We start from the raw sequence: 24732 nt of genomic DNA on the forward strand, positions 1-24732 counted from the left end.
TTCCACTGAGCTGTGGTCAATGCCTTCTGAAAAAAGGACAGATTCTATTTAGCCAAGACATGCTTGCCCAGCAATTACTTCTCAATCCCAGAGGGTCAGAACAAGCTGCTTCTCTGGAAACAGGGATCCAGTGTCCTTCCCATCCCCACAGCTGACCCAGCCACGCACTGACAGCTCTCTCTTCCTGAAGAAAATGAGGAACAGGATGCTTTGGAGATCTCTAAACAGGATCTAAACATCCTCACCCCTCAGTTTCCCAAATGGCTAAGCAGGGACAATTTATCAGGAGTTTATCAGCCAGCTCTCAGCCCCTGCCTGGTGACAGGCAAGTGTCAGATCTTCCTCCGAATCGCAGCAGCAATTCTTGCTATTGTCACTATCAATGAATTGACAGCACAGCCTCAAGTCATGACATCTGAGTTACTGATTCTCAGCAAGATTTCCTACATCTTCCCAGCACAGAGGTGGAATGTGAAGCTGCTTTTTGCAGGCTCTGATAAGAACCAGCCATGTTAACACCTCATGCACCTTTCTCAGAGGAAGCCCCAGTGAGAGACCCAGGGATGTTTAAAAGATGCTGTGAAACTCTTTAGGGATGTCCTGCTGAAGTTTCAGGAATGTTTATCAGGAGTTTCCCTGATAAGCAGTGAATTGCTGCCCTGACACAGCACAGGAGCTACAGCACCTGTGAGCTCTGATACCCTGCTCCCCTCTCCCTCCAAGAAAGGCTGCAGCTCCAGGGCTGGCATTTGTTGGACATTTCCTGCCATATTTACAACACTGGCTAATTTATCAGCTCTTGCAGGAGGTGGTTTATGCAACAGCAGGATGGGCTAGGCAAAATCCTCCAGTATCTTCTTATCCATGTGACTCAGATGTGCTGGGGGTTATCCAACTGCTTATCCAAGCTCTCCCTCCTCTGTATCTCCCACAGCACATGGAGACCCAGGGAGCAGTCCCTGATCTGTTACCAGAAGAGGATCCTGCCTTTGGGGCTTTCCCTCCCTGCCAGCCCAGCCCAGGAGGGACAGTGGCCATGCACTCACGTGTTCCAGGAAGCAGGGCCCGATCTCACTGAGATGGGGGTCCTCGTTGTTGTACTGCTTCTCCAGGTCCCTCACGAAGCCCATCTGAAATCTGTAGATGTCTTCAATGTTCCCAAAGATGATTTTCAGCTGCTCGTCACTGAACATGTCCCTCCTCTTCCGGCACTGCTTTAAGTAACCCTGTGAGAGTGAGCAAGAAGGATTTGCAGAGAGCAGCAACAGCCAGGGCACAGCCCCAAGGAGGGGTGCTCAGTGCTCCTGCAAACCCCACTGCCCCCAACACCTCCTACCCAGGTCTCCTACAAGCACTGCTGCTTCCCCATCCTTCCAGCGGCTCAGCCTCCACAGAAAGCTGTGAGGGGCTGTTTGAGCCTGCTCTGATTTCTCCTTTCAGCTCAGTAATCAGGACAAGGAAGCTGTTTAATACCATCAGCAAGTTCTGTTTAGTATCTTCAGCAACCACCTGGATGGTTGAAGTGCACCCCCAACAAATTTGCAGCTGATGTGCTGGATGGGTGGGAAGGTTCTGAGCAAATCCCCTCATCCTCCCATACTTCACCTGTCAGGATGATCATCCCTGAATCACAGAGTTGTTAACACCAGAAAAGACCTTTAGGATGATAAAGTCCAACCAGAATGATTTAGACTAGAAACTTTGCAAGGCCAAATCTCAGATGTTGCAACTGGCCTGGTCTATTTTGCAGCATCCTGACTAGAAAGAAACAACACAGGGGTCATCAGGAGATGACTGTGCTTACTTTGCTTGCCTTTATTATATAGGAAGGGGAAAAAATGAAGGGAGAAAAACACCAGCAGCTCCAGTGGAATGGCTAAATTTGGGAACTCGGGATGCTTAGTCACACTGCCAGCTGGTGACATGCAGCTGCTGGGCCACACTGAACATTGGAACCCTGCAATGAACTGTCCTTCAGCCTCACCATGTGGTTCCTGGCAGGGACAACTTCAAACATGAATGAGAAATGCAACTCTGGCCAACCTGGCCTGGACCCAACCTCTGCCATGTGCAGCTCAGCTCAGAGGATGCCGTCACCCTGACTTTCCTGGCTTTTCAGCTGAGAAGTTTGGGTTATGGAACACCTTCTACACTTCCTAATCTAGGTCTCTCTTCCCCCAGGAGCTCCTTGATGACTCATTTCCCTGGGTTTCCCCCTCTGATTTTCCAAGGCCACGAGGAATGGGAGCAGGCTGCTTCCCACGCTGCGGGATGGTCACAGGGCAAACCAAAATCCAGACTGGGGAGAAATGACACAGAGCATCTCTCCATGCAGATTTTCCTGTTTACCTGATGATCTCAGAACAGCCTGGGAAAAAATCCACGAAAAAGCCGGAAAAAGCCAGGGACAATCCCTCCCTGTGCCCATAGGGCAGTGTCCCCTCACTGTGCTCCGTGACATTCCTCACCTCCCAAGAACACAGGAATGTCTCCCAGCCTCGGGGCTGCCATTGGCTGCAATTCCCATCCTCACTATTCCTATCCTCCCTGTGCTGCTTCATCATTTCTCTAGAATCATGTGTCTGGAGGAGCTGAAGCAGCACATTTCTGTGCAGACACCTCTGAAAGCACAGGGAGAATAAAGGAATGTGAGGAGTCCCCAAGCCTCATCCTCTCTGTGTGTTTGAAGGTGGTTTCCAGCACAAGACAGGAAAAGGAGACTGAAGATTCATCCATAACACGCAGCAGAGGAGGCTGCTGCAGAGTTTTTCCAGTAAATTTACTTCTGTTACATAAAACAATGTCATCTTCCTTCTGCTCATCCCGTCAGGTTTGCTCAGAGAAGGGAGAGCTGACTGATGAGCAGATGTTGGAGAGTGTTTTGCTCAATGAATACCTAAAAATAGCTGCCAAACTGGCTGTCTTTAAAGTACTTTTCCATGTAGTCCCTGAAGTATAGGCCAGAGTTGGGCAGGATTTGCAGAAGGTTAAGTGCTAAGTTTTCTTCACCCCACAGTGAGCTTAGAAACAGCCAAGAGAGGTGGTCAGTCTGTCCATCCATCCTCCATCCATCAATCATCCATTCATCATCTGTCATCCTTCCCTCCATCCATTCATCCATCCATCCATCCATCCATCATTCCATCCATCCATCCATCATCCATCCATCCATCCATCATCCATCCATCCATCCACCATCCATCCATCCATCCATCCATGCATGCATCCATCCATCCATCCATCCATCCATCCATCCACCATCCATCCATCATCCATCCATCCATCCACCATCCATCCATCCATCCATCCATCCATCCATCCATCCATCCATCCACCATCCATCCATCCATCCATCCATCCATCCATCCATCCATCCATCCATCCATCCATCCATCCATCCATCCATCCATCCATCCATCCATCCATCCATCCATCCTTGTCTGGCTGGCAGCAGGGTGAAGGAGAGAAGGAAGAGGCTGCAGGCTGTAACTTCAAAGGCAGCTGTTATGATATTCTGCATTTTTTCCTCTCTGAGCCAGCTTGGGGCTCTTTACACTGCCCTGGAGCCATCCCCAGGCCAGGCCCAGCAGCACTTGGGCTGCAGCCCAGGGCTCTCAGTGCAGGGCTCCCAGCACAGGTGAGGCTGGTGCTGAAGGGCACCCAACAAGAACCAGCACAAGAGCAAAGCTCAGAGTGTTTCAACTGGAAAGGCAAAGCAGAGGCAGAGCAGGTCCCAGGCAGCCAGGACTTGGATAATCGTCCACAGCAAGCCATGGGAGCAGTGGGGCTTTGCTGTGGTGAGGAATTCCCTCCAATCCAGCTGCTTCCCACAGGTCTTGGCTGGTACAGGGGATTTTCATCCTGATGCTGGCCAGCTCCTGAGCTCCCTGCCTGGCCAGACTCGTGTCATGGGTGTTGGGAGCAGCAACAGGGTGTGCAGTGACACAGGGAGTGGAACAGGGAGTGGAAATGCATCCTGAAGCAGAGGGTAGCAATGGGAGGGCTCTTCATCACCACCCTCCAGGAACAACCTCCATCCTCAGGTGCCTCACTGGTATCAGGATTGGTTATTCACTGCAGCTCAGAAACAATAACCACACACTGCTAAACTCAGCACTAAACCAGGCTCAGCCCAGCCAGAGCTGCTCTGCCATCCCCTCCCACACCTCATCCTTCGTCCTACACCTAAAACACCCTAAACCAAAGAGCCCTGGGAAGAGGGGGATGTGCCACTGTCAGAGCAGCTCATCAGGGCTGTCTGCTGCCTGCTCGTGCTGTGGCAAAAACAACAGCCCTGTCCACCCCACCAGGGCACAGGGACCCCAGCCCAGCTCTCCCAGTCCATCCCAGCTCTCCCAGCCCATCCCAGCTCTCCCAGTCAGTCCAGCCCATCTCTCCCAGCCCATCCCAGCTCTCCCAGCCCAGCCCTGCTCACACCCAGCTGTTCCAGCCCCCAGCTGACAGAGCTCCGGGAGCCTTCCCCAGCAAAGGGATTGCTGGGATTAAAGTGAGCATAATGAGCCTCTCTCCAGCAAGGCACAGCCCATCATTGCACAGATGAGAATGCCCATTTTAGCCCTCCTCCCTGCTTAGCTGAATCACTTCCTGGTGCTCTACCTGCAGGTAAGATTTATCCCCTCAATCCCAGTCTGCATCACACAGAGCAAGGAGAGAGCCTTCTGGATCTCTCCTGTCTGGGATACATCATTAGGGGCAGTAAATCAGTGCTCCCCCACTGCAGCTGAACCTGTCTGCACCTCCTTAGAATCCCAATTGTCAGAAACATAGTGACATGGCTGGAGATGCAAGTTAAGGTTTATTTTAGTTTCTTTTGTTTTCGTTTCCAACAGAAAAGTGCAAATGCAGGAAAAGAAACAAAATGTGGAGAAGCGTCTGCAGTCTCCCCTTCTCCAATGCAAAGCTCTCTGACCAAAATAGCACACTGAAATTAAGCTCATTTGTTTCCAAATTGAAATCCCCAGGCTCTTCCATGTTTGAAAAGTGTCATAGATGCTTTTTGGATGGCTGCTGTGCTTTGCTGGGAGAAAAGCAGCAAGGATGAAGGGAGGAAGACATTCCTCTAAGCACCATCCCCAAGGGGCTTCACCACACTGAGACTGGGCACAGGCTCACTAAATCCTAAACATTGTGAGGGATGAGCTGAAAGCCATCCCCAGACTTTGATTTCAGGGCTCACAAACTTCTGCCTCTCAGTGATAAGGACATCTCCACACACAGTGCCCAACTCTGGCACAGCCACGTGTTCCCCTTCCCAGACACCCAGCACCACAGGCTCTGCACTTTGGGCTCAGCTCAGGGCACTAATCTTGAACTTAAGGGGTTGTAGAGGTTAATTGTAACCTAATGAACAAGAACCAAGTTGGGGATTTGCGGGGTCACTAAAGTCCATCGCTTGCTGGTTCCCTTCTTCATTTCCCATGGTGGAAATGTTTTGCCCTCAGTCTCACCATAAAAAAGGCAAATGGGGGCCATCCTGAGCCAGGGGAAATTGTGAACCCGACATGAAAGGCACAGATGACATGGGTAACTGATTGGTTTAATTACAACCTAATTTCCTCAATCACAAGTTCAAAAGTAGATGGCATTGGGTTTTAATTAAGAGGGCTGCTTGAAGGATCTCAACCTCATCATGTTTTAGTCAAAGAGCTATGGAATAAAGGTCAGGAAATTGAACTTTTTTAATACAAACTAAAGGAATTATCAGATCCAGCAGGAAATTCTCAGAACTGTCAATACATATTGACAGATGCTGCTCCTCCATTAGACACAGTCCTCAGACACTTCAGCTTGTTCCCAAACCACCCAGGGACAAACACAGGTTCAACCCTTGCCAGCCCCTCACCATGGGCAGGTGTGCCAGCCCCAGGTACCTCACAGATGTCCTTGAGGTGTTTGATGCAGTGGGGACAGCCCCAGGCCAGCCCCCAGGGGTGCCCCAGCCCAGGTACCTCACAGATGTCCTTGAGGTGTTTGATGTAGTGGCGCTCGGTGCTCATGATCTCGTTGATGACGTTGGCTCTCATCTGGTCGCGGTTCTGCACGGTCCTGCCCAGGCACAGGCAGTCGGCGCTGGGGTCCAGGTGCCCGTTCTGCACCTCGCTGGTTCCCTCCTCCACGCCATCCTCCTGGTTCACCCATAGCTGAGGACAGAGGCAAGCACAGGGGTTACTGCCACAGCAGCTCGGGCTGGCTCAGGGCTGCAGGGCTCTGGGAGGTGTTGGGCCCACCCCTCCTCAGCCCACGGGGTGTGCACACAGCTCCCAGCCCACCCTATGGAACTGGTTCCATACTGGTGCAACCAGCCCCAAACGCTCCCCACACACTCCCCATCTCCTGGGGATTGCAGTGCTGGCTGCTTTGACCCCAAAAGTGAAATCCCCCTGTGACAGGGTGAATGAATGAGTGGATGCTGCAGAGAGCTCTTGAGTGAGAGGGACACGAGTGAAATGGGGCAGCCTGAGGAAAACTGCAGTGCTGGTGGCAGGCACCCAGTCCCAGCTCCTGCCACCCCCAGCTGGAGTCCCTCTGAACACAGGATCCTCTGGGAGCAGGGGTAAGCCCTTCCCAGGGGACTGATTCCAGGTGGAGATGTGGCTGGTCCAGAGATCTGAAGTGCACATCAGCTCTGGGCTGTGTTTCTGCAGCTCTGTGACTTCCCAGGCCAGGGGCTCTGAAGGAGCCCTGATTCCATTTCTCAGCAGCTTTCCTCATCAGCTCACAGGGACAGCCTTCCTGGCTCAGACAAAGCCCACATCTCAGCACCCCAGCACCGGGATCCCCAAACCATGGCACCCCCAGAGCACATGGAATGGACACCCTGAGCATGTCTCCTAAACCTGGGGGCTGAGGGCAGCTTGGGACAGCTGCACTGGGCACTGAAATTTATAAAATGCAGTGGAAAAGGATCTGTGTGTTCTCAGCACACTGAAGCTGCCTTCCAATCTCAAATAAAAAGCATCCATAGAAATTGCAAATTCCACCTCTGCTCTGTGTCTCTGAACCAGCCTGTGCTCTGCACACACCATACAGATCAAGGGCTCCTTCTGTTACCTTTTCCCACAAATCCTGTTTCAAATAACTCTGATTGACTCCAATTGGGCTCAGGGTAGTTTGTAAACAAACATTAAATGAAACTTAAAGCTGATAGAAATACCCCTGTCTTTCACAGACCACCTCAGCTGTGATGAAAATGAGGCAATTTCTCTCCTCAGTGTTTGAAGTCCCCAAATCCTGGAGACTTTCAAACTAAAAATACATTTTCCTGTGAGCAGTGGGACTGTCCACACACAGAGTACAAGCAAACCAGGCAGCATCATTAACCTGATCTTCAGGCTACCTTTCAATGTTAATAGTGTTTCCTGCTTCCCCATTATTCAGTTTAAACTGGGCTTTGCACAGATTGTAAAGGGCAGTGTTCCTGTAAATTAGGAAAGTGAAAACCTCCAAACCTGCCCCTGCTCCTTCCCTGCATTCCCAGCCAGCAGCTGTTCTGCTGAACCACCTCTTGCAGCTCCCACGTTCTGCCCTCCCACAGGGAGTTGGAAAGGCCAAAGAAAAAAAAACAAACACCAAAAAACCCAAACCAATCTCTTCTATACAGGATGTAAATGATGCTGCAAATCTGGGGGATCAAAAAGGGGGTTTGTAGGATTTCTGTCAGCACTGGGAGGCCTGGCTGAGGTCACTGTGAGGGAAAGTAGGGAGCTGGTGATCCAATCCCACCAAATACAGTGGAATCCAGCATGGAAAACATCTCCTGCACACTGAAACAAATGTCTCTTGTTCAGAAAAACAACCCAAAATCTGGCTAGAAAAGTGTCTCTGTCAGCAAACCCACCCTCCTCTGGGAGAGGTTTGGAGTCCACTGAGCAACACCCCATGAATGCGAGCAGTGGTTTCTGCTGAAAAATAAATAAAAAAGCAATAAAAAAGAAATAAATAAATGAAACAATTGTTGCTGCTGAGCAATGTCCCTGCTGGGGTAAGGGACCTCGGGACCAACTACTCACAGCAGTGCCACCAATTTCAGTGCTGGAAAAACCTGGGGGCACCCTGGGAAGGGAAAATGGGTCCTGGGAAGGCCAGAATGGCACAGGGAGTCCTGCAAGGGACATGTCCTGGTGGCAGCTTCACTGGCATTTCAACAAACAGATGTGGAAAATCCAGCAGGACCAGTGTGGGGATTAAACCCTGTTGGTTGAAGTTTAAAATAACTTCTCACCCTGCTTTTCCTCTCCTACAGAAAGGGATTCTGCAGCCTTCCCAAACCCAACAGGAACAGCCTGGTACCAGGTTTGAGGACATTCCTGCCAGTTTGGCAGCAGAGCACATTTTTAAAGCTCTACCTCCTGGAGTCAGGTGATCATGAGAAAAAATTTGATTTTCACTTAAAACAAAAAGCCAGAAAGATCTAATCATGACAAAGCATGTGTGTGTAAGCCTGAGTCATAAATCCTAAAGGCTTTGTAACTCCAAGGCAGATAGCAAACTTTCAAACTTCCATGATTCCTTAAATTCAGGCTGCCTTTTGTGCACAGCAGGAAACACTCCCTTCCTTCCTCATCTGCGAATCTCAGGAGTCCTGCTTTCTTACTTAATGAAATTCTTGCTCCTTCCTGCTAGAACCCATGTTCCCAAAGGGAAAAAAAATACAGTTCTAGTCTAGATGACTTCTGCCTTAGATTAAAAACAAATGCAACAATTTTATCAGCTGCAGAGGAAGCTGAAGGTGTTTCCACCCTGCACCCTCCAGCCTCTGCTGCTGGAAGGATGAATCCCACTGTGTTGTTCAAACACTCCTGTTTCCATCTAAACCTCTGAAGTTGCCTGAAATTCCAGCAAAGATCCTTCTTCTGGAGCATCATTTGAAGTTGGGACCATGACTAATAAAAGCTGAGGTGCAGTGGCAGCTCTGGCACTAACCTTGGGCCAGTCCCTGCAGCTGGAGGTGGTTTCCTCACCCAAACCCAGGGATAACCATGGAAAAACTGATGGAGCTGCTGAAATCTGGGCTGAAATGCAACACCAGACTCTTGTTCTCACCCAGAAGCCGCACCCTGCTGAGACACACCTGGGGCTGGATTTGCACCTCCAGCTCTCAGCACTGGGGGGGAGCTGGGCCAGGCTGGGCCAAGGGAAGGTGGCACTTCAAGGGTTAACTGGGCCCCCTGTCCCAGTGCCAGCAGCCCAGGCTGGATCCTTGTGCCTCACTGACAGTGATGGGGCTGCAGGTGACAGCAAGGTGGCACAGCCACACTGGGGAGATGCTGGCCTTGCCCAAAAACTTCTGCAACGTCACATTGAGTGATTTGGACACAGCTGAAAATGCTCCTGTGTTAACCCAGCACCTCTGACAGAGTGATCCCTCTGTTCCACACACGTGGGGCTCCCAAAAATGCCTGACTTTCCCTCCTTGCTGTGAGATCACACTCCTGGCAGAAGGTCTGGCGGCTCCCCATCTCTCCAAGGGGGCACAAAGGCACAGCTGCCCCTCCCTCTCAGAGCAAATATCTCCATTCTTAGAAAAGAAACTTCAGAACTCTTGTTTTCTCCCAGCTTCATCCCACCTCTCCAGCACTCCCAGCTCAGGATGGGTGGCTGCCATCCCTGTGGGAATTTCCAGGGTACAATAATAAATCCAGGGTCTCTTCAAACACCTCTGCAATGGAAAACACCAGGGGCTATAAAATCAAACAGCAATGGGAGGGCTTCCCCCAGGCCATGAAAACCACCCAGCAACCAAACCACCAAGCCCTGAGAGCCATTCTGAGCACTTTGTATCAAGAATTCATTAAAAGAAATCAGTAAAAATGATAGGAAAAAAAAATCAAGTTCCACAATGCTGGTTCTACGTGATGCTTCCCATGGAAAGGCCCCTCCATGTGGAGAGGAACAGACTTATAGTGAGGCTCCCAGTCCTATTCCAAAATTCAACCCTAATTGGGAAGTCATGACCAGCTCTTTCATAATGCAAGAGCTTGCAGAGGCAGATAAAAGTAAAATAATCACATAAAAAAGGCCCTTTTCCCTAAGGACCTCTTCTGGGAGCCAGAGAGAGCTGATGGCTGCATTGTGCTAACTCATGTTCTCCATGACTGACATCCTTTTGGAAAGGGAAAAAAGGAAGAGCCAGGGAGCCACAGGCCAGGCAGGCTCACCCCCAGTACCCCAGAGCACGGAGCAGATTCCTGGAACATGTGTTCAGGCTCATGGAAGGCAAGGAGGTGACTGGGGAGGGCCAGCAGAGCTTCCCCAAGGGCAGAGCCTGACACATTCAGTGACCTGGGACAAGGTGTTACAGAGCTGAGAGCCCTGCCAGGCCTGAAGGGGCTCCAGGAGAGCTGCAGAGGGACTGGGGACAAGGATGGAGGGACAGGACACAGGGAATGGCTCCCACTGCCAGAGGGCAGGGAGGGATGGGATGTTGGGAATTGGGAATTGTTCCCTGGCAGGGTGGGCAGGCCCTGGCACAGGGTGCCCAGAGCAGCTGTGGCTGCCCCTGGATCCCTGGCAGTGCCCAAGGCCAGGCTGGACACTGAGGCTTGGAGCAGCCTGGGACAGTGGAAGGTGTCTCTGCCATGGCAGGGGTGGCACTGGGTGGGCTTTGAGGTCCCCCTCAGCCCAAACCAGTTTGTGATTCTATAATACAAAACTTCTGTCAATACAATTTATCAGCTTGCAGCTTTACCCAAATGGCCCAGGGCCAGCACCACTGACCTGCAGTTACTGCAGATTTACCCTGCTCAGTGCAGGCACTGGATGGAGAGGACTTTTTCCTTCAATAGGCTCCGAGGCCTGATCCCCTCATAACAATCAGAAACCACAAGGCAAACATGTTCCCAGCCAGCTGGATGATTAGCCTGCTGCCACTGGATATTCACAAGGAGAAATCCAGAGATAATGTGCCATTCTGGATCCTCACTCCCAATTAACTAATGTGGCAGATTAATGACACACACACATCCTTCAGAGAGCTGCTGCCATCCAGGGAAGCTGCACTGTACAGGACAGGTGTGGGCAGTGCCAGGGGTTACAGTGCCAGAGGCTCCAATAACCTGAGAAATCCAGGGAAGCACAGAGCCTCAGCACCCTCTCCCACCCCTCCACCCTGCCCTGCTCAGCAGAGCAGCTCCATTCCCACAGGATCTGCTCCTTTTTCTGCCTCCCTGAGCTGCTTCCAGGGCTGTGTCCTTGTCTGCAGCCCTGTGCAGTGTCACATCTCCACCTTGTGCAGTGTCACATCCTGACCCCTGTCCATTCCTGACCTCTGTCCATCCCTGACCCCTGTCCATCTCCCAGCCCTGTCCATCCCAAGCCCTGTCCATCCCTGACCCCTGTCCATCCCAAGCCCTGTCCATCCCTGACCCCTGTCCATCCCCAGCCCTGTCCATCCCCAGCCCTGTCCATCCCTGAGCTCTGTCCATCCCTGACCCCTGTCCATCCCTGACCCCTGTCCATCCCAAGCCCTGTCCATCCCTGACCCCTGTCCATCCCCAGCCCTGTCCATCCCTGAGCTCTGTCCATCCCTGACCCCTGTCCATCCCCAGCCCTGTCCATCCCCAGCCCTGTCCACCCCTAGCCCTGTCCATCCCTGACCCCTGTCCATCTCCCAGCCCTGTCCATCCCCAGCCCTGTCCATCCCTGACCCCTGTCCATCCCCAGTCCTGTCAATCCCCAGCTCTCTCCATCCCTGACCTCTGTCCATCCGCAGCCCTGTCCATCCCTGACCTCTGTCCATCCGCAGCCCTGTCCATCCCTGAGCTCTGTCCATCCCGAGCTCTGTCCATCCCTGAGCTCTGTCCATCCCCAGCCCTGTCCATCCCCAGCCCTGTCCATCCCTGAGCTCTGTCCATCCCTGACCCCTGTCCATCCCTGAGCTCTGTCCATCCCCAGCCCTGTCCATCCCTGACCCCTGTCCATCCCCAGCCCTGTCCATCCCCAGCCCTGTCCATCCCCAGCCCTGTCCATCCCTAGCCCTGTCCATCCTGCCCCACCACTCCCCTGGATGAAGGAGCTCAGTTGCCCATCTGCAGCCCAGGAGGGCCCGTGGTGCAGAGCTCTGCACAAGTAAAGCAGCAGCAGCCTCCAGGCTCAGCCTGTCCTGGGCTCTGCCGAGGAGTTCCCCCTTGCCAGCCCCCGGGAGGAGTGAGCAGCTGCCTGAAGAGCTGTGTGTCCCCCAGAGCTGTCCCTGCCAGCCCGGCCCCTGCCCAGCAGGGAATCTGGCTGGGATGCAGCACAGAGCATCTCCTGTATCCTCTTCCAGGACGAGGAACAGGACATTTGGCAGCAGAAGGAAAGGCAGCTGAAGCAAGGTGCTTTCCCCTCCCCTGGTCCTACCACTCTTTTCCTTCCCAGCCTGAATTCCTCCCTCAGTAATCTGGCTCCAGCCTCAGTGACCTCCCAGCCTCAGTGACCTCCACACCTTCCAGCCCACAGGTTCTCTTCTCTTTCCTCCCTCCAACTACACCCAGCTTTAGCAAAGCCTCTTCAGCTCTTCCTCTCCTCTCTAAAATTCTCATTCCCAGCCTCAGAAACTCCCTTTACCCAAGATGAGAAAAACCCTTTATCCATTTCTGGGAAAGGAGAAAGCAGGGGATCCTATAGGGACAGCTTCAGGCTCTGTATCCCCGAGAGGTGAACAAGAACAGCTCCAGAGAACAGGCCCTGTGCTCCCTCCCTGCTCCCTGCAACCCAAATGCACATTCCCAGGGGCTGCAGCTCCAGCACAGAACAAAAGCTGCTTGGACACTGCAGCAAACTGCATGTGCTTGCTCCATCCATCATCCATCCATCCATCCATCCCTCCATCCATCCATCATCCATCCATCCATCCATCCATCCATCCATCCATCCATCCAGCCATCCATCCAGCCAGCCAGCATCCTCAGCCATCCATCCATCCACCATCCCATCCATCCAGCCATCCATCATCCATCCATCAGCCATCCACATCCATCCATCCACCAGCAGCCATCCAGCCACACATCCATCCTCCATCCATCCATCCATCCATCCATCCAGCCAGCCATCCATCCACCATCCACCACCATCCATCCAGCAATCCATCCACCACCTCCCATCATCCAGCCAGCCAGCCATCCAGCCAGCCCATCCAGCCATCCATCCATCAGCCACACAGCCACCATCCATCCATCCAGCCATCCATCCACCATCAGCCACCAGCCATCCATCAGCCAGCCAGCCATCAGCCATCCATCCATCCATCCATCCATCCATCCATCCATCCATCCATCCATCCATCATCCATCCATCCATCCATCATCCATCCATCCATCATCCATCCATCCATCCATCCATCCATCCATCCATCCATCCATCCATCCATCCATCCATCCATCCATCCATCCATCCATCCATCCATCCATCATCCACCATCCATCCATCCATCCATCCATCCATCCATCCATCCATCCATCCATGATCCATCCATCCATCCATCCATCCATCCATCCATCATCCATCCATCCACCCACCCATCCATCCATCCACCCACCCATCCATCCATCCATCCATCCATCCATCCATCCATCCATCCATCCATCCATCCATCCATCCATCCACCCACCCATCCATCAGAACCCTGGGAATTAGGGCTCAGCCCCCCATTTCCCAAAGCCCAAGCCCTGCTGGCACACAGGTGGGAAGAGCAGCAGCTCAGAGCTCACTCAGAGCCCTGCCAGGCTGAGGAAGGGCAGGCCCAAGGAAGGGGCTCTGCAGCTTTGTGTCTGGAGGGGCTGTGGAGATTCCTGCCTGCTTTGCCTGACTCAAAGGAAGGTCTCAAAACTCTGTCCTTGCCCCTCCAAACCAGCTTGTCCAGGGAAGGGCACAGTGCCAGTGTGGGACCCTTTGGGGGCCCTGTCTGGGCTGCAGGTGGCACAGGGAGCCCCTGGGCTGCTCCTTGCCTTTAGGAACCCCAAACTCTGCAGCTCAGCCTGTCCCCAGCAGTGCTGCCCGTGCTGGGCCCTGCCTCCAGCACAGCTATTTGTGAGCTGGATTTGCCACAGGAGAATAAAATCTCCTTTAGAAGGCTCTGACTGCAGCTCCATCCTGTTTCTGTGGGAAATCTGATGCCCCTGGCTCTGAGGGAATGCTAATGCAAGGGCTGCAGAGGGGGAAAGCAGGTGAGTGGTGAGCTCAACAAGATACAATCAGATTTTACAGGCAGAAAGAAGCAGATGGGGCAGCAAAATGGGGAATTCCACCTGCAATACAGAGCAGACACAGTTAAAAGCTAAACCCACCTGCCCAGTAAAGGCACGAGCTGCCAGGCACTGGGACCAGGCTCTGGGTTCAGAGTCTCCTTCTCCACAGTGCCTTAAAAGCTCACTCCAATTTATCCAGCACTTCTCCTTTAGCAGCAGAAAATAAAGTGGGTCAAAGGCAGCTTTTCAGCAGGAAAATCAATCTAAAATTACAACACTTGGGGGAACCAAGGCAGTGGTGAGAGAGAACATGGAGCACTGCCACCCCTGCACCTCTCCACCCCTGCACCTTCTCCTGGAAGAGGAGACCATGAGGATTTTAAAGCCCCTCCCTGCTCCTTGGCAGGACCATTTCTTCCCTTCTTCAGTCACCAGGCACTACAAGAAGCTGCAGTAAAAGCTCCTCAGCCCCAGTTTTGCTCTTTACTTCGGCTTAGTAACAGAAGGAAGGGAGACTCAGCATTGCTGAGGTGAGAAGAAATATATTCTGCAAGCTCAGTCTGGTATCCAAAGAGACTGCAGTGAGCTTTACACAGGAATAAATCCCCCTCCCTGCCCAGGACAGGGGCACTCTGCCATGTCTCTGAGGAGAGATTCCACAGCACAGCATCCATAAGCTTTACTCTTTTTATTTCTCTTGCAGTAGAAATATGTCAGAGCCCAAACATTAAGCCATTTGATTTCCTGTGTTTGGAGTGTCTCACCTGGGCTGTTTTGGAGCCTTGATGAGGAGCTCTGCAATCAAAACTTTGTTTTGAGGCTTGCTGTGCTTTCTGAAGGAGACCTCAAGGTACAGCAGTGGGTCCATGGGCAGCCCTGGGCTGTTGTTCTGTGCTGTAAATCCCTCCCTCCCAACACTGAGGCTGTTTTTCTGAGCCACTGTCAATGTGCTGGTTATGCAAAAACTCATCTGTAGCCCATGATGTTCAGACAGCCCAAGGCTCTTCCATCCACAGAGGGGAAAAAAGTGGCATTTCCACCACAAGAATGTGAAATCTTGTTTGAAATTCCTGCTGGTTTTTCTCAGCTGTACCTCCCAACCTGTCAGACCACTGGAAGGTGACAGGATGTTCAAAGACACCGTGCAGCCACCACAGCTGTGCCCTGTGGGTGTCCAGTGTGCTCAGAACAGGCACTAAAATACACCACAGACACCTTCACCTGTCTAAACCCAGCTTGTTGCTGGGTCTGAAATTTAGTTCTGGAGTTCTTCTCCACCTTTCTGACTAAGGGGTGTCCATGACCTTCTCCCTGAGTGCAGCAGCTCCCTGCAGAAACCATTCACCATTCCCTGCTGGCTCCAAATGTTACTTCTCCTATGCTGTGCTATCTCTTCCCCCCAATAAAAGACATTGCTTTATCCATCCAGTTTTTCCTTGAAAGTTCCTGAGCTCCCAAACTTCTCTGGTTTCCTCTCCCCACCTTCCTTCTCTCCAAGCCCCGAGCTACCAAGAGGATTAGGGCAGGTATGAGCAGGGAGACAACAATTGCTGTGTGTGCAGGGAATTCAGGAGCCTTTTTGTTTGCCACCCCTGGCTGTCATGTAAAGGAGGCCAAGGGAATCAGCAGGTTCCTGTTTTCCTCTCCACTTGCAAATGTGAAGTTCCCTGCTATGAGATTTCATGAGTGCCAAATGCTTTGCCAAAGGTTTTCAGATGATCTGGCTGGAGAGCAAGAAGCGTCAGACAGCTCATTGCAAACTGGGTTCCCAGCCCAGTTTTGTCCTCAGAAGTGATTCAAAGGACTTTGAGAGGAGCCCAACTGTGCAGTGATCTTCTCCTGCACTCCTGTCATTACCTACAAGAGGCCTGAAGTCTGAAATATCCTGAAATTAATCCTATTTGGCTTTATACCTGTCTGGTCTGTCTGACATCCCTCACTTGAACACTATTCATATTCTGAGCAACATATTGTTCCCTTTTCCTTCTGTGCTTGCAGAAGTGAAATGCAGATATAAAGAAAAGCAATTATTTTGCAAGTAAAACTAGAACCACCCAGGCTAAATCAGGCAGTTTTCTGGCATCATCTTAAAAAAGCAGGGCTCAAAGTACAACAGAGAAAAACGCAGCCTGCTCATGATGTGAGTGATCATCTGCTCTTCTTGCAGTTCTTTCATTCCTTATTCAGCTGCTTTGGAAACCTGAGGGGCAAATCTTTCCCTCCAGCCTCCCTTCAAGAGCTGCAGACAAAATGGGCCAGAGGTGTTGTTTTTAAATATTAATTCTCACTAAGGCAGCAGAGGCAGGTATTGCTCCTCTCTGGGAGGGGAAAGGGCAGCTGGACCCTGCCTGCCCTCAACAAGTGATTCCCAGATGGAACAGCCAAGCCAGCCTCTTGCAGAGCTGATGGAAGGATTGCTCTCATTGGGATACTGGTCAGGACAGGCAAGAAACCTGCCTGGTCAGGCTGTTGTGACCTTCAGCACCAAGGATGAGGATCCAGGATTTGTTCCAGACATTTGTCTGAGATTCACTGATTCCCCTCCCCTTTGTTCCCCAGTTTCTAAAACCATCCTCCCAGCCTTTGGAAAGTGTAGGGAGAGATGGGGAATACAGGCAAGACATGATCCATGGGCTGGGGCCCTAAAGACACTGGCTCATTTGTTTTTCTGGTGTGTTTTTTAAAAAACAGGACAGTGTTTTCCAGACTATTCTTAAACCTTCTGCAAACAGTTTGTTTGTGACACCAAGGGCTGTTAAATCTTTTCCCCAGAACCACGAAGAAATCAGCACTGGTCAGTGCAGTGAGAGGTTAAACTGGCCCAGAATATTTCAGTGTTTAAATTCAGCAAACAAAATGAGATTGTTCTGTTCAGCCTTTCCAGATGCAGCCCAGAGGAGATGTGTTAGTGACAGGGGTGAGAGTGTTTCTTCAAGAAGGCTTTCACCTCAATCACACCTGACACAAATCCATTTTCCAGACTTGTTGCCACCACTGGCTGCAGGGTCAGACTCAAAATACCAAACACAATTTGTTATCCCAAAATACCCAAATCCCAAAATACCAAACACCATTTGTTATCCCAGGCCAGAGTAACAGCATGAACTTTTTTGGGCAGCCCAGCTCCAGTCATGGATCTCTCCCTCTTGGCACTGGCCAGACCTGGGGGAGACAAGAGCTGCACCAGAGGGGAAATAATTGTGTGCTGGAGGCAGCAGCAAGCAGAAGCCTTCTTTGCTGCCCATTTTTTGGACAGAAAACAGGCAAAGAAGTGGGAATCAGCATCAGAGAGAACAAACACAGTAAAAACTGAGTGAGAGCTCAGTTCCTGATGTGCTGAGCACGGGCAGGGATTCCTCAGGGCAGTAAAAAGCAGAAAATCACTCACCCTCACGAAGCTGGCGGGAAACCATCCTTCCTCATCATCGATCTGACCCCACCACCAGTCCTTGTTGGAAGCATCCAGGACCTTGATGACGTCTCCTGCTTTAAACGCCAACTCCCGGTTGGCCATGGTGACGTGATCCCATACTGCCTCAGCACTGACAATGGAACCACCACTGATCAGCTTGGGGAGAGAAAGGCACAGTCAGGGCACAGCCACAGCCACAGCCCCTCACATGCACAGCAGCACAGAACACAGCTCGCAGCCAAACCCCATCCCCATGGCAGCTCCACCCTGCCCTGCCCTTCCCACTGCCCTCATCCTGCTGCCAACCATGCCAGGCAAGCTCCAGGTGCTGTGTCCCGTGTCCCCCAGGGCCTGGCACCTCCCCTCCCCCTCCATACAGGCACATCTGTCAGGGACAGCTCCACTGGCACAATGTGCAATGCCCAAAAACAAGCAACGGTGTCCCACGGGGGAATTTTCACTTTGGCTGAAATGTCAGAGGCTTTCCATGGAGATCCAAGCAAAGTTAGTGCACGTATTCAGAAGGGGTTTTGGAAACTGGAGCCTGCCTGTTTTAGCGCTGGTGATGTACTGACACCCCTCACTTGTGACACACTGCTGACCTGCCCCAGCCCTGGCCTGCTGCTCCTGGCCATGAGGACAGGCTGCATGGAGCATGTCATGGACCCTGGACACTGGATGGGGCCAGGCTGGTGTGTGACAGGACCTCAGGAAGACCCCATGGAGCTCATTCAGCCTCAGAAGTGCACCAGCACAGCCCAGGTCTCCTCTGTGACAGCCATGAAACTCCTGCTCCGTGCTGGCAGGAGGGAACATCCCAGCACTGGTGCCTTCCACACCCCAGCCACACCCAGGACACCCCCTGCCCCTCTGAGTGACAGCTGTGTGCCTTCAACAGAGCAATAAATTGTGTTTATGTGTTGCCCACTGCAGGCATTCTGTGCTGAGCACTGAGGCTGCCCCAGAAATGCAGATTTTGCCCATGTGCTAATCAGCCTGTCAAAGCCATCCTGGGTTCCTTAGTTCTGCCACTGAGACACCCTGACCATGGACCTGGGCTGCCTCCAAGTCCCAGTTTGAGCTCACAGGGGCAGAGCTCAACCCTGTGGCCATTGCAGACCTTGCTGTGGCGAGGCTCTGAGAGCCACAGTGTCCCCTCAGCTGGGGGAGGAACACAAGGCACACAGACAATAACCCCTGACTGTGGGTGAGCAAGTGGAGAAGCTCTTAATGCAAGTCTGGCATCCCCAAACCCCTGTTAATCACTGCCTGCACAGTGAGAACCTGAAGGAGACCTTCCAGCACAGCTCCAGGTTCTCAGCATCAACAGAGAACACTGAAGTCATCCAGACAATCCAGTCAACAGATTAAAGGGCCTGATTCACCATTTGCCTTGGACTGGCTCTCCTTTACAACTCTGATCTCCTTGGCTTTGGGACAGCTGGAGCTGCACTCCCAGCCCTGCAGTTGTGGAGTCAGTCACACAAAGCAGCAAGACCTACAAGGCTTAACCTGGCAGCGCCTTTCATCCTCCAAACCCAGACAGACCCAATCAGTGGGCAGCAAAGTAAAGCTCTGCTCCTCCCGCTTCCACTTTGTCAAATTGTCTCTTCTAATTCAAAATCAGCTGCAGAAGAAACCTTTGTCCCCTGTGTGTGTCAAACAGGGGATTGTCCACACGAGCCTCACAAGGCCCTGGGGCCAGGCACAGAACAAGCCCTCAGGCGATGGCTGAACTCATGGGCACCTCCTGCTTCACTGAGGGGTCATTCCACATCTGGGCTTTTGAGACACAGCTGGAGGGAGCTGGGCACCACAGGGCCCCACCCAAACCTGCAGTCAGATGGTGGTGGACCCCCAGCTCACCCCAGAGCTGGGCTCAGCAAAGCAGGGGAGCCACATCTGGAGAAGTAACAGTTCTAGAGACTGATTTCTGACCCCAGTGCAACAGCTGGATGCTCAGAGGTGTTTCAGTGCCTCCTCACAGCCCCTTGCTCTGCTCCCAGTCAGGGTTCTTGGATGCTCTCATAAATAAGGATCAGTTTAAAGCACAGAGACTCCCAGGACAGATCTGGAGGGGATGAGACTGCAGAGCTGAAGAAACACCACAATTGATACATTTGAGACCGGGTACCATCTATCTGTTCATCTGCCAGGACTGAGCTCTCCTCCTTCGCCAGGAGAAGAGCTGCTATATTTATGGAGACTGTCCAGGTCTGGTTTCTCAGGTAAGGAAGTTCTGCCCTTCCAGCCCCCAGCTTTTCCTTCCCCCAGGCACTTCACCAGCCCTTTCAGGCTTCCACATATCCTGCCTGCATTCTTCTGGAACACAGATGACCAGAACTGCAAATACTATTCCCAAAGGGACCTTACCAGAGATTTGTGGAACAGCATGAAATATTTATTCCAGTGTCACAGAGATCTCCCAGTAATGCCTCACATGTCCCCCTTTCCCCACGGCCACCTCCCACCCGTGGCTCACAGGGATCCTGCACTCAGCTCCTCTCAGGAAATGCTGTAGAGTACATTCTCTTTGGCTGGAAAATCAGTTTTCTTGTCAAAAAATGAACGGGGTTGGCCTGACACTTGTTCCTTTTGTTAATGCCATTGGGTATTTCAGTCCCTTCTGCACTGATGAGGAACCAGGAACAGAGCTATTACGCAGGAGCCGTGTTCCTGCTGCTTCTGCTTCAGCTGACAGAGACTCTGCTGTCACTTCACACACAGCCAGTTCTGGGCACAAACTGCCACAGAAACGTCACTGAGCCCAAACTTCAGAGGGACTGTGCTTCAAACCCTCCCAGCCTACTTTGCAAAAATCCATTCCTGAGCCTGAAGCACAAATCCCAGCTCTGAGGAGCAGGCAGGGACTGCAGAGGGACACAGAGGGACAGACAGAGGGACACCTCCACCCTTTTGTGCTGTTAACACACAGCACAAGGTCTGAAAGGTGCTTTCAGGGGATGTCAGGAGCTGGGGGGACTTTGCAAGGTGCTTCTTGATCTCAAGGAGAAAGGCTCCAAGTCCTTGGTTCTCGCTGATCAGTGCCAGCCCCTGGCCCTTGCTCTCAGCTCCAGGAAGGGATCCACATCCCAGGAATCCTGCAAGCAAGCCTTGCCCTTTTGGAACACAAATCCAGCTCAGCCTGTACCAAAAGGATGGCGAGAACTGGAGCTCCAGCCATGCCACGTGCTGAGCCCACTGCGAGAATGTCAGGGCTCCAAATGAAAAGATCCAGTTTAATTTATCTCCCAAGACATCTTGCTGCATCCATGGAGCCATCCAGCTCTCTCAGGACAGGGTTATGGAGACAGAACCTGACATCTGCAGCAGCAGGAGATAACAAACTGGAGAAAGGTCAGCATGAAATATTATTTTCTCAGAGAATTCAACACACGAGCTCTTCACTGCAGAAAGTTCACGTCTCTCGGCTTCCAGGCTGAGCTCAGTGCTGTGGTCAGAGGTATTCAGGCAAAGACCTTGGAAAGAACTTGCTGCCATAAAGTCAGGTTCTCCCACACTGCAGCTGAGGGAGTCATCTGGACTTCTTGATAGCCAGTGAAGAGAAAGAGGCACATCTGGAGTGTGATTCATCCTGGCTATTTCAGCAATCTACCTTCCAGCCAGGTGAATCATGCCCTAGAATTCACTCTGTGTTTAACTGGCTGAGGCAGAAGTTTGCATTTCCCACATCTTAATGCTCATCCCATCTAAGATCTGGTCATTGCCAAAACCAAAGAATGGAATTTAAGAATAATAATCACTATAGGAATAGTGAAATATTAAAGCACACTCTCCCAGAGAGAGCAAGTTTCTGAAGGGTGAAGGCTGATGGAAATAAAGTCATGTTCTCTGTGCCCACCAGAGGAACTCACAAAATCTTGGCCTTATAAATTTACAAAAATTAGAACTTAGATATTTGGGAAAGTGTCCTCCCCATAGGAGAGGAGAAGCAGTGAGAAGAAATGCAGCAGGTGACAAGGACATTCAGTGTGACATCCCCTGCACACTGCCTGTCTGCCAGGTAAGTCCTACTTCCTATTAAAATCAATTATTCTTGTCAGTTGCTTGTTCAAAGTAAAGAGCCCAGAGAGAAAATTCCTCTATGCTTTCACCTGGTAACACAAGTGCAGCAATGCCCAGGAGCATTTGGGAGCTACAGGCCTGGGAATAATGATTGCTGCTGTACAGGAGCATGCAGAGCACTTTGGGGGGTGGAGGGAAAACTTTCTCAGTGGGCAGAAGAGAAGATGAATTCTTGGGATATTGTGTGGGCTGGGCTGGGCACCAGGAACTGTCCAACACACACCAGGGCACAGAGAGGAGGGGCCACTTCCACAGCCCAGCACCACTAACAAATGAATTTAGGGAGGAAAAGAAAGGGCAAAAAGACAAGGCTCTGTCTAACTCCAGGCACAGCTTCAGCACCCTAAGAACAGGGGGTGATCCCTGAACCACCAGCACCAGCTCAGCCTTCCCAGGGATTTCCCCCAGAGGTTTCCACAGCAAACCTGCAAGAACTCAGTCACAGACCCTCCCTCTAGAGATGCTCCTTCCCCCCCAGCACCCCAGGTGAGTGCTTCACAACAGCAAAGCCAGAGGAAAGGAAGGAAACCATTCCTGCTGAAGGGCTGGGAGGATTTTGCTCTCTCTTCCTGGCTGGTGGCATTTCCAGGATGGAACATGGCCACTGGGAATCCAGAATTACATTAGAGGTGCTGCCAAAATAAAATGAGAACAACAAAGAGTAAGAAAGGGTTTCAGGGGATTCTGCAAGGCCCCACCTCTGCCAGCTCGTGCCAAGGAGGCTGAACTCTGTCCTCACCAGGGCTGGGAGAGCTCAGAAAGGTCCATCTGGCCAAAGATCCCCACTGCCTCCCTCACCCCTTGCACTTTCCAAAGCCAAAGGGCTTTAAGGTGCCATTAATGCCACACAGGAGCTTCCAAGGAATAAAAAGGAGGTGCTCCAAAGTGGGAGTTTGACTCCAGATTTTACAACTTTCTCTTCTGGCCATGCCTTTGTGGCACCTTTATCAAGATCAGAAAAATGTCCCCATCAAAGTAAGCAGGAAAATAAAGACTAAAAGGAGTAACAGGAACAGCTCCCTGTTCCAGGTGGGATCTGTCTCACCCTGTTACTGGAGCAGGTCTGGAGCAAATCCCCACGAGCCAAAGGAGAGGAAGGGAAGGGGAATGCCTCTCCCAGCCTGCATCCACAGCACATCCTGATGAAAAAAGCCCAGGAGCACCACCTAGGATGGCTTCCCAAAGCACATTTACGGAGTGACCTCTGAGCCAGGGGTCACAACTCCTCCCAGGCCACTGCAGGGGTTAAATCTCTGAGCCATGACCCAGCCGTGCCCCTGCAGAGGGACTTTGCTCCAGCTCCACACCACAGCACCAACTGGAAAATTATTCTGGGGACTGGGTGAGCCTCTGCCTCCAATCTGCTGCATTTTCCCTGGCTCTGCTCACTTCCCAAGCCAGGATGCACAACTGGACAAGAACATCTGCTCCACCTCAGCCCCTGCCTGCAGTGAGGCAGTTGAGAATTAAACATCTTTGAGTGAAATCAGCCACTACTGCAACGTTTTGCTAAATATTCCCAACACACCAACACTTACTGGCTTCCTATGGGCCAGCCTGAAGAAGGAATCAGGGGCTTAGTGGTCCATGGAGACTGAAATGTGCACAAAAGAGCCATTCAAACCACTCTCACCTGTCCATTCCTCTTTCAGGGATAAATAATCACCGCCAGCCCACAAGATTCCAAGATCCTTTTCAGCACAAAGCTTCTCAAGAATCCAAAATGCACTTTATGAAGAGCCACATTCACAAAAAAACCCTAAAAAAATCAATCATCATTCACCATCTCCCTAGAAAACTTCAAGGACCTCAAAGTTTCCAGCACCACGGTCTCTGGGAATATGAATAATCTTTAAGGCAGGAAAGTGTTTATTAGATCATTTATTACTGCATCAGTAGAGTTGTAACAGTAAAAAATGAGAGCTCTGGGTAGTTCCCTTTCAAATCTGTGTTACATAAACTGTGTCCTCCTCCACGGGAGCAGGATGCAGAAACAGGAGCAGGCTGTGAGGGGAGGAGGCAGAAATGTGGTGAGTGGATGCCATTTGCTCAAATTGTTCTTGTACAGAGCTGCCCTTTGTTCAGACAACATAAAAGCCCTGTAAAACCACAATAGCATTTCCCACACTGTGTTCACCAGCCCTTCCACAATGGAGGCAGCCAAAACAGCTTCAAAAAGGATACACAGAGGGTGTTCAAAGAAATCACTGCTGGGGGGAAGGACAGGAGCCAGCAGAGCTGCAGAGCCCAGCCAAGGGAGAGCAGGGCTCTGCTCCCCCTGATCCTAGAGGGGAGGCACCTCACACTGCCTCAGTGGTAGCAACACAGCAGGCTGTTGGGGCTGGAAGCCTGCTGGGACCTCCCAGACCCTCCCCAGCTCTGCTGGGACTCACTGCCATCAATCCCCAGCACAGCCATGCCCACGGAGTGAGGAGGGGAGCAGTGCATGCCAGGTTTCAGTCCCACACCCTGCTGCTCCTCCCAGCCAGGACAGGGCTGCTCAGCTGATGGAGCAGGGCACAGGAGAACATCCCCCAGCCCATCCTGCTGCACTCCTGCTCTTGCATAATCTCCCCAGAGTCCCTTTGATGGTGTGTTTATTTTTAAACCTCTCGTCAGGAATTATACAAAGTGAATAATGCCCAATCTCAGTGAATGGCCCCACGGCTCATTCACAAACACAGGGGAGGGCAGCTCCACTTGATTTGCTCATTCTCTCAAGAGGTGCAATCACCCGAAGGTTAAGCACAAGTCAAAGAATTTCCCTTTCTGCTTTCAAGCCCCTTGATGAATTTAACTAATGACTGGATTTCAGCTGAAAGAGGCTGATTGGCGTGAGAGTCTCCCATATCCCAGATTCTGGGAAGGCTGCCACACTCGGTTGGAAGCTTTAGCTATCTTTCATTTATCTATATGTTATGTGCAGAGTCAGTACAGACACAAAGGTTCCTTAGGACTGGGCTGTTCTGTTTTTCATTGATTTCCATTTTCTTGAGCAGATCTCACCTGGCAGAGAGGAAATCACCTGGCCTGAGCCAGGCTGCAGCAGCA

At 51.6% G+C, this 24732-nt stretch overlaps 1 protein-coding gene across 3 annotated transcripts in view; it reads right to left on the reverse strand.

Annotated features, from left to right (window-relative positions):
- The window catches only part of LOC103816329 (uncharacterized), a 200317-nt gene that overhangs the window by 44573 nt on the left and 131012 nt on the right, over positions 1–24732 (reverse strand). For 2 of the 3 annotated variants that reach the window (XM_050974344.1, XM_050974343.1), the window contains exons 5-7: positions 17572–17751; positions 5892–6161; positions 1047–1226 (exon numbers count right to left, since the gene is read on the reverse strand). In XM_050974344.1, the coding sequence (XP_050830301.1) occupies positions 1047–1226; positions 5892–6161; positions 17572–17751 (630 nt within the window). The remainder of the gene's footprint in view (positions 1–1046; positions 1227–5891; positions 6162–17571; positions 17752–24732) is intronic. The other variant, XM_018914233.3, reaches the window with a different exon arrangement.

Source organism: Serinus canaria, chromosome 4A (genome assembly GCF_022539315.1).
Source record: "Serinus canaria isolate serCan28SL12 chromosome 4A, serCan2020, whole genome shotgun sequence".
NCBI lineage: Eukaryota > Metazoa > Chordata > Aves > Passeriformes > Fringillidae > Serinus > Serinus canaria.